General features: G+C 28.3%; 1 protein-coding gene across 1 annotated transcript; it reads right to left on the minus strand.

Annotated features, from left to right (window-relative positions):
* Window positions 1–2,398: 2,398 nt before the first annotated feature.
* LOC130669672 (NADH dehydrogenase [ubiquinone] flavoprotein 1, mitochondrial-like) lies at window positions 2,399–9,485 on the minus strand. The gene is made up of 6 exons (XM_057472695.1): window positions 9,340–9,485; window positions 9,057–9,124; window positions 8,274–8,942; window positions 5,924–6,156; window positions 5,642–5,845; window positions 2,399–2,678 (listed from the first exon to the last, which is right to left on the minus strand). The coding sequence occupies exons 1-6, from the start codon at window positions 9,386–9,388 to the stop codon at window positions 2,492–2,494; spliced, it is 1,410 nt and encodes a 469-aa protein (XP_057328678.1). The 5' UTR covers window positions 9,389–9,485; the 3' UTR covers window positions 2,399–2,491.
* Between the last annotated feature and the right edge of the window lie 733 nt (window positions 9,486–10,218).

The raw sequence follows: 10,218 nt of genomic DNA on the forward strand, positions 1-10,218 counted from the left end.
AGTTTTTACCTGTATCGAATAAAACATTGATGATTTACACAAATTTGTTCGAAGAAATAATTTTACATTCCGAGGCAGACTGTCTTTGTCGAACACAATATCACTCTTGAGGGATTTGAGGGTAAAGAAAATGTATCTTAGTATGAGCAAAAGTTGTAATTACTCGATTACCCCAGGTAGAATTTCATTAAGGTAGTTGTCGGGTGATGGACATAGTGTCAGAAAGTTCTAAAATTTTTTATACTTGCTAAGGGTATTAAGATACAATTAGCATTAAAATTTGAAGTCGATTGACCATCTTTAATTTAAAATATTTACAATCAAAGTTCGTATTATTATCATTGGGGAGTATGCGTTTCAAAAAGTAATAGTACACGGAAAGAAAATTCTAACAAAATTTACGATGTTAATATCGTAATCGTGGACTAGACTTTTATTAGCGTCAATTTTAAAATATTTTATTTCAAAATTTACTATGTGGGTTATATTTTTTACTATTTAACATCGCAACTTTAACAAAGACTTTTAGGATTAAAAATTACTTCAAAAATTACAATTTAACATCGTAAAAATAAAAGAAATAAAAATTACAATTCAAAAACTATATTTATTCCTATATTTATCTTTCTATGTACTTTTGAGTAAAATAAATATTACAGTGCTGCCTCTGTTATAATACGATGTAAGCTATAAAAATTACGATATTGTATCGTAATTTTTAAATATTAACTGCGTCCTCCGCAAGAGGCGCTCTCATGACTTATGAATGTTTATTCAAATCGTTTATATGAACCTTAAAAACCATGTAAAGTGTAGGCTCTTCGGTGGCCGAGTGGTCCAAGGCGTCGGACACCTCGCACTCAGAAGGACTCAGGTTCGAATTAGTGTTGCAACAATCGCATGAAATAATCGATTGTTGACAATCGATTATAATCGAACTGAAATAATCGATAGAGCCGATTAATCGTTTGCAAATAATCGATTTTTCGAATAATCGATTATTTCAAACTCAAAAAAAGCGATTGTTTCTTGAAACAACTGTATAGTTGCACAATCGAGTGTATAACAATCGATTATGACAATCGAATTTTTGACGAATTTGAATAAATCAATTAGGTTATCAAAGTAATAATCAATTAACATGTAAATATCGAAGATAATTTTGTTATGAACATAAAAAATTTTTTTGACAATTTTTTTTTAATAATAGATTTTTTAAACCCAACTTTAAAGTTGCAAAATCGTATAATAAACAATCGATTGTGAAAAAATCGATTTCGTGTTTTTAAAATATCAGTTTTGGAAATGCTAACAATAAATTTATTGATAGACAATGGTTTTTTCATAATTTGTTTTAAATATTTAAATTTTTATTTTTTTAATAATTGTTTTTGTTTCTAGGATTTTAAGACAATCGATTGTTCAATAACTCCAACATTAAAGTTGCGCAATCGAATCGCTAACAATCGATTATTGTAATCGATTGTAGAAAAAAAATTTTTTTTTAATAACAATAAATTTCCTCTAGATATGTGTTTAATGTGCTCATTAAAGTAATTGAAAATTATTGCAGGTATTGATCTACGAAATTAAAAGAAAAACAATTTTTTTAAATATTTTATAAAAAAAAATCGATTTTTAAAAATCGTATTTTAAAATTTTAATCGATTTCCAATCGATTAATCGAAGCACATAGAATCGATTTAAAAAAATCGATTGTTGAAACTAAAAAATCGATTATTCGATTAATCGATTGTTTTTTTGCAACACTAGTTCAAATCCAACGTCCGAACGATTATTATTTTATTCTTTTATTTAAAATTTCGCTTCAAATTTTACGATATTCACATCGTAATTTATATTGAAGAGCTTAAGACTTCGTATTATTTGTCTGAAGTATTATTTCTTAAATGAAATTTCCAACGCTACATCGTAAAAATTACGATTGTAAAAGTCTAGTCCACCACTACAATAATCAATAGGACAAATTACGATATTATTATCGTAAATTTAATTAGAATTTTTTTTCCGTGTATATTACACAACTAGGGCAGTAAAGTAAGAAATGTCTCGGATCACATGTAATTGTTGGCCGAGGCGAAGCCGAACATGTGATCTGAGACATTTCTTACTTTACTGCCCTAGGTGTGTAATATACTATTTCTAGCTTTATAACGAAATTTCATGACTTTTCCCTGATTTTTCCAGTACATTTATAATTTTCTGACAATTCCAGGTTTTTCAGAAATGTAGCCGACATGAGTAATCGCATTATTTTATCCCGTGCAACACAATATCCTATTATTTTGTAAGTCACTTCACTAGCTATTTCTCTAAACTATCCTGCTATTATTTTCTCTGCTATCCATTATAATCTCATATTAGAAGAGTCTTAATATTCTTAAACAATTATTTTATTAACTTTTATTACCTACATAATTACAACTGAAAATTAATCAATAAATTATATATAGTTTCTTAATTTTATACTTTAATTAGTTGCAGATTGTTTGAATTTTTGCATTCTCTCTTCAATCACAGGCCTGAAATGTCTAATCAGACCTTGTACCGGCCATGCAGCACCATCAGCTAGAGCACAAATTGTATGTAATTCGATTTGCTTTGTGAGCTCCCAAAGCATATCAATTTCATGTTCTTCTGCGTTTCCTTGGACAAATCTAGAATAAAAAAAAAGTGAATAAATACAAAAACTAGACGTAATTCAATTCGTTCTGCCTTCAAATTATTCATTTAATACAAAATCAGTCACACACGTAAAATAATGTCGGTGTTAAATTTACCACCTAAACTAATAATAATTGAACTACACTTTGTAGTAATCGTATCGACAAATGGTGTAGCATAAATGACAGTGTATAAGATTAATCCCTACGGTAGTAGTTTTATTTACGATTGGACTGGGGTAAAAATTCGTAGGCTCAGTAACTAGTCAATGTGGTATGGAAAACTCATCCTGTGGCTTCTTTAACCACACAATTTTATAAGAATTAGTTGGTATTAAATTTTTAGAGTAGACAATTTCACATAATTTGTACAATTTACTCTAATGTGGAGTAAAATGACTGATAAACTAAAACAACAGCACCACTAGGGTGTGCCATTTTGAGGCGGCTTTTTCTTTCAACAAAAAACAGGCTGAAAACTTGGGAAGGTGAGATCATGACGTATAGAAAAAAAATCTCCAAATTTTGTGCGTTTGACATTTTGAATTAACCCTTCAGCACCCGCGCTATGAGTTTTTCTCTCACACTTGCCTTCAAATATTTTTTTCTAAGTAATTTCAAATGGAATGACCTAGTGAAATTTTTTTTATCTTAATGAAATTTTATGCTTTTTATGATTTTGAAATTTAAAAATTATTTTTAACATAAAAAATATTTTTAAAAGATTTATTTTAAAAAGCAATGAGACTTTTTCTCATCACGCGAGTAATGTTTTACGTTGTTCTAACGCGGGTGCTGAAGGGTTAACTGCTTACAAATCCATTTTAAATATTCAAAAACTCTTTATGCAAACAATATGATATAGATCTAAAAATTTTTTAAACTTTTTAAATAGCATGAAAAATAATAATTTCTAAGTAATATATATTTAATAAATAAATAAAGGATAAAAAATTAGAAACTATGATGTGGAGTAACAAAAACCACTGCTGTCATTGACCAAGGAGTTGTTTTAACCAACGACAGTAGTAGATGTGACTACAGTTTGTGTACCACAATAAGCTAGTAGTCACTACTAAATGTGTAGTGGTCCTTAGACTGGGCTAAAAAAATTGACTATTTTTTTTTTCTTAGCTACATCGAGAATATTATTCAGAATGATAAAAAAAATATTTTATGAAAGTTTGAGCCCTTAATATTAATTTTAAGAGGTCTATCATCGCTATTTTTAATTTTAATTCATAATTTGATGATTTGCGTCAGAACTGCTAAAACATTGGAGTAAAAAAAATTCATTTCTACTTATTCTTATGTAAAATTAAATTCCCTACAAAAGAGGTCTGATTGAAAATTTTTGTCAGACAAGCCGTTTTCGATTAATTAAGCTTAATAAATTGATATACTTTTTCGATTTAACATTTTTACTTTTGAATTTTGTAACTGACGAATCAATAAATATCTAAAAAAGACCATGACAGATTTTTGAAGGAAATTTAATGCTTTACAAAAAAGGTTTCTTTACATTTTTTGCTAAATTCACTCCTTCGAAAGTTATTTGAAGTTGAAGTTGAGTCAAAACGATTTCAATAACCTGAATAACTAAAAAATAATTAAATGGTTTAATTTTTAGCTTATATTATAATACAATATTAAAAACTGAAAATATGTTCTTTTCCGTAATTTATTTGATTTTTTATCACAATCGATTGCCTAATTATTTTAATTTCTTAAAATTATCAATAAAAAAATAATAATATATTTTCATTGCAACTATTTATTTATTTATTTGCTTACGAATAAACGTCCTTTTATGCCAAATTATATTACATTAATACTTTTGTTGGAATAAATAATTTTATGGAAATATTTTTAATTTTGTTCTAAAGTATAAAATGTATTATTTAATTATAAGGTAATTTTTATTAATAATTTTAAGAAATTTGAAAAATTAGGCAATCGATTGTGAAAGAAAATAAAATAAATTAAGGAAAAGAAAATATTTTTAATTTTTAATATTGTTTGAAAACATTTAAGCTAAGAATTGAACCATTTAATTATTTTTTATAGGAATAAAAATTTAAGTACTATTTAATTTTTTCGTTAAATGAAATATTAATGACTTTCAGCTAGAAAATAAAAAGTAATTTTTCAAATTTTAAATGTCCCGAACGAGCGCGCGAGCAGCTTCGTCATACATCGTCACACTTCGGCAAGTTTCGGCGTCGGGACAGCTGAGGTATAAAAAATAACATCGAGTTGACGAGAAAATTAATTAACATTTAAATAATTTACAAATTACAGCTCGTAGGAACTTAAATGAGGGCTCATTTTATTCATTATTTTTTTTCTTTAAGTTTTATTAAGGGTTTTTTTATCCATGTGCTATAGTTTGTTAGATATTTGCGTTAAACCGGAATTTTGACCATTTTGTTATAAAAAAAACATATTTGCGACGCACTTTTTTGTTGGATTTTTTCGGTTGTCGTAGTTTAAGCATATTCTGAATTATTCTGTGGAAAAATTAGTCGGCCAGGAATTATCACCAGCAAGAGTTACTTTTTGGACCTAACTCGACTGGACTACTTGTCTGACGAAAATTTCCAATCAGACCTTTTTTGTAGGGAATTTAATTTTACATAAGATTAAGTGGAAATGAATTGTTTTTACTCCAATGTTTTAGCAGTTCTGACGTAAAACATCAAATTATAAATTAAAATTAAAAATAGCGATGATAGACCTCTTAAAATTAATATTAAGGGCTCAAACTTTCATGAAATTGTTTTTTTGTCATTCTGAATAATATTCTCGATATAGCTAAGAAAAAAAAAATTGTCAATTTTTTTGGCCCAGTCTAGTGGTCCTATATATTACTAGTCAGTGTAGTATGTGTATTCCCGATTGTGGTAAATTCAACTACATCTTTTTTTACGTGCAATGAATAAATGTAAATTACTAACCGATTCATTATTTTGTACATCCAACTGATTCCCTCGCGGCAAGGAGTACATTGGCCACATGATTCATGCTTATAGAAGCTAATGAGTCGTGCAATCGCCTTGATTACATCAGTCTGTTTATTCATCACGATTACAGCTGCAGTACCAAAAGAACTTTGCACTCTGACAAGATCATCAAAATCCAAAAGAACGGTATCGCAAACACTATTATCAAATTCAATGAATTATAAATTATTTAATTTCTATTTATAAAGTTATTAATTGTTTTAATATTAATGTTACTTCTTTGGAATAATAGGAGTTGACGATCCGCCGGGAATAACACCTAGTAAATTATCCCAGCCTCCAATAACACCACCAGCATGCCTTTCTATCAGCTCCTTCAAAGGTATTGACATTTCTTCCTCTACCGTACAAGGGTTGTTAACGTGACCTGAGATATTAAACAATTTCGTTCCGTGATTTCTTGCTCGGCCAAATGAAGCAAACCATGTACCTCCTCGACGACAGATAGTCTGAAAATAAATTTATTGTTAAATTATCTGTTTCAGTTTCATATTACATTAAAATAACTTGTAGTCCAGTCGAAACTCCGAAATATGATGCCTATAATATCAGCCTTAAAATATAAAAAAAAAAATAATAACACCGTAAAAAATATATTTTTCGCAAATATCTCATAAACAAACAAAAATTGTAAAACAAACTTTCAAACTAAACTTGTAGAAAAAATATATTCGCATCAAAAAGCATAAGAAGTTTTTTTTTGATCTACAGAAAATAACACGTAACAAATTTTGTAAACCAGGTATACACTTTTTTTCTACTTCAGTGGCATGTCCTTATAAAAATTCAATATATTTAAGCTTAGAAATTTCAAAAATCTATTACGGATTATTTTTTATAGATATAAAGAAAATTTCTTACAGAAAAAGATTTCTTGACGCAAATAATTTTTTCTTGCCCCGAGAATTTTTTCGCATTATAAGGTAAAAGACCCAGTTATTGACCCTGGCCCCGTTTCTGAGCTTTTCAACTTTTTTCTTACTTACTTAAAAAACTATAACTTTAAAAAGAAAATCAATTTTTTCTTAATTTATTGTAATTTATTCTGAGCCTAATTAATGGCAATTTAAAAAACATAGAAAATATTAACTGAATAAAAACAAATATTTTAGCCATAAGCGGCTGAGGAAGTCATTTTTTAAGTAGAGTCTAAACAATTTACGTTAGAAGGTACGAAGATTGAATCTTTGCACTAATTATCATGTAAGTAAAAAAATTTAACTAAAAATAGATGGATGGATCGATATTTAATTTAAATTTATTTTAATACATTTATAAAACATATTAAAACGAGTTTTGTTGTTGAAATTTGAGGGTCAATAACTATGCTTAATTTTAAAGGTATGGTGGAGTTGTTGACCCTAAAATTATAACACTGCGAGCAAAGTTGTTTGTTTAACTACATGTCTATAAAATGTAAAAAAGATATTTATAATTTTCTTAAATTGTTTTCTACTATTATTCACAATACAAAAATAAATTAACATTTAATATTCATTTTTAAAAATAAAAGATCATAATTAGATCTTGAAAGTACATATTCTTTGAGTGATAAAATTATTGTAAAAATAATGTCGATTTCGATAGTATTTAAATTGTTATAACTCTTTTAGTTGAATAATATTTTTATTAAGACAAAATTAATTTTTTTATTGTTTTTTTATTCAAGAGTTTAAACAAAAAGACAACGAGCTACGATGAAAAATAATGAGAACAGGCGCTAGCTAAAGTGACTTTAAATATTTATATTTTAAATATTGAAAAATTATGTTTTTGTAATAATAAATATTTAATGTATTTATCTAAACAATAGTTTTAGTTTATTGAAACATGGTAAGTACTTCATAACCTAATCGTGGTTTGTGTAATGTGAGGGTCAGAAACTAGGCCACTGTGAGGTTCAGAAACTGCGACCTGAAAAATTCTGAGGGTCAGAAACTAAGTCTCTGTGTCAATTTTTAAAACGTCGATTCAAATTATTAATTCAATTGAAATAATTATTTTACGCGCATGACTTCATTTGAAAAATCATAAACTTGTCGATACAATTATTGTTTTTCTCATTAAATTAAATCTTACATCAATTATTATAGTATAACCCCAACCGGCACTCTAAGAAGGTCAGAAACTGGGCTCCTTACCTTGAATTGAATAAAATAAAAACTTTTTTGGGGCGAGAAAAAATTTTTTGGGGTGATAAAAAAATTCTGGCGCTACTAAATTTTTCTAGTCTTAAAAAAATTTTTCTCTTCAATTTATAATGCAAAATATTTCTTGCGCCAAGAAATATTTTTTTCTATACATACTTTTATATGTGATTTTTTTTCTCCACAAGTTTTTTTTTAAAGATTTTTCCAATTTTTTTTTGTTTAGCCAAATATTTGCGAAAAATCCGTTTTTCTTGGGGATACTTTTATTTTTTTCCCATCAACCCTTAGGATGATAACTTTTATATTTTGAAGGGTGTTTGTGGGTGACATCATAAACCTCCAACCAAATTTGCACCCTTTCAAAAACGTCTCCTCTTTCGTAGTTTCGACTGTACTATTTACATATATATACATACCGGCGCAACAGCAACGGTTTCTACATTTGTTACAGTAGTAGGGCATCCAAAAAGCCCAACATCTGCTGGAAACGGTGGTTTCAATCTTGGTTTACCTTGTTTTCCTTCAATGGATTCAATCAAAGCTGTTTCTTCACCACATATATAAGCCCCAGCTCCTCGCTGAACAAAGATATCAAAATCATAGCCCGATCCGCATGCATTTTTTCCTATTAGACCTGCTTGGTAGGCTTCAGCAATAGCCACTTGCATGTTCGAAGCTTCATTGTAAAACTCTCCTCTAATATAAATATAAGCCGCACATGCTCCCATGGCACGACCGGCTATCAAACAACCTTCGACCAATTTATGAGGATCATGACGCAAAATTTCACGATCTTTACAAGTTCCTGGTTCCCCTTCATCTCCGTTTATCACCAAGTATTTAGGTCTTCCATCTGAAGGTTTGTTCATAAAAGACCATTTCATTCCCGAAGGAAAGCCAGCACCTCCACGTCCTCTTAAACCAGATACTTTTATTTCATTTATAATCCAATCAGCTCCTTTAGAAATAATTTCCTTGGTTTTGTACCAATCTCCTCTTTTCAATGCTCCCTTTAATCTCCAGTCATGTCTACCATATAAATTTGTGAATATTCTATCCTGGTCATTTAACGGACTTCCAAATTTCTATAAAAAAAAAAAAAAACATTAATTGATAATTTACAGAACAGATGTCACTTAAACTGTATGAGTTTTTTAATATATAATTAATTCAATAGTTAATTAATTGTAAATAATTACCTTCCCCTCTGGCGCAGCATCCGCAAAACTTTTAACTTGTTGGTTATTTAAAACAACACCAAGAAGACCTTTTAAAAAAAATTCAAATTAAATTATGTAACTTTAAAATGTCAAATTATTAAACAAATATACAATACAGATTAGAAAAAAAATAATATATGTGAGTTGAATAATTTAGGTATTAAATAAGAATTTTTGTGAATAATTTATAATAGCAATGACCATAATAATAATAATGATGATGATGATGATAATAATAATAATAAAAATATTATTTACTCACTTAATTGTCTTCTTGGAATCTGAGAACAGCGAGTGATAACACCCGCCATATTACAAATACCAACGAATACTGCTGCACTGCTGTTGACTGAAATTACGTTTCAGTGAAATTCATGGTTCGGACGATGCTGCCCCCTATAGATGGTTTTTCATACTGATTAAGACAGAAACAGAGAGAAGACGGAGAGGGCTAAGCCCATTAAAATTTTCGTGTCATTACTAGTGATGCCATCTACTCCGAATAGGTTTTTGGAACTATTTCTAAACGTCAAATAGTATTCCGAGTAACTGTTTGAGAGAAGAGAGAAGTGATTCGAGTGGACAAATATCCGGTTATTAACCGGTAAGTTATTTGGCTATTTAACCGGTAAAATATTAATTTAAATGATAAATATCTACTTGCGTCGAATGTGTATATAGTTTAGTATACTAAGTTTTAAAAGCAATTTGGTGTACTGAATTTTTTTTTATTGAAAAAATTATTACAAAAAAATAAAAAATAAATTGTATTTTTAAAAAACTTGATAAACTTTAATTGCAATTTAAAAGAAATGTTTTTTGTTCAAATTTAATTATTGAAAACAAATAAAAAAAAATTAAAAACGTCGGCTAACTTCAGTAAAATAAAAAAAATAATAAATTGCATGCCGCAGATTCGAACCTGGGTCGATGAATCTCATATTCTTCTGTTCAACCAACTTTGTTATAACAGAACTCTACAGAAGGTCGTATTTCAATACTAAAGCTGCATTTGACAAGATCCGCGAATAACCTTGATCAATGTTTCACTTTTATCATTTTTAACTATTTATTTATCAACTCAATAATATTGAAAGATAATAGATAATTGCTAATAATTTTTAGTCTACATTGTACACAT

Source organism: Microplitis mediator, chromosome 6 (genome assembly GCF_029852145.1).
Source record: "Microplitis mediator isolate UGA2020A chromosome 6, iyMicMedi2.1, whole genome shotgun sequence".
Taxonomy (NCBI): domain Eukaryota; kingdom Metazoa; phylum Arthropoda; class Insecta; order Hymenoptera; family Braconidae; genus Microplitis; species Microplitis mediator.

What these genes read in the sequence shown, in the direction of transcription:
- LOC130669672 (XM_057472695.1), bottom strand. Translation starts at nt 9,388, where the DNA reads ATGGCGGGTGTTATCACTCGCTGTTCTCAGATTCCAAGAAGACAATTA. An exon ending in GATTCCAAGAAGACAATTAA is followed by an intron (nt 9,125 to 9,339) that starts GTGAGTAAATAA and finishes TTTTTTTAAAAG; the next exon opens with GTCTTCTTGGTGTTGTTTTA. An exon ending in ATGCTGCGCCAGAGGGGAAG is followed by an intron (nt 8,943 to 9,056) that starts GTAATTATTTAC and finishes TTTTTTTTATAG; the next exon opens with AAATTTGGAAGTCCGTTAAA.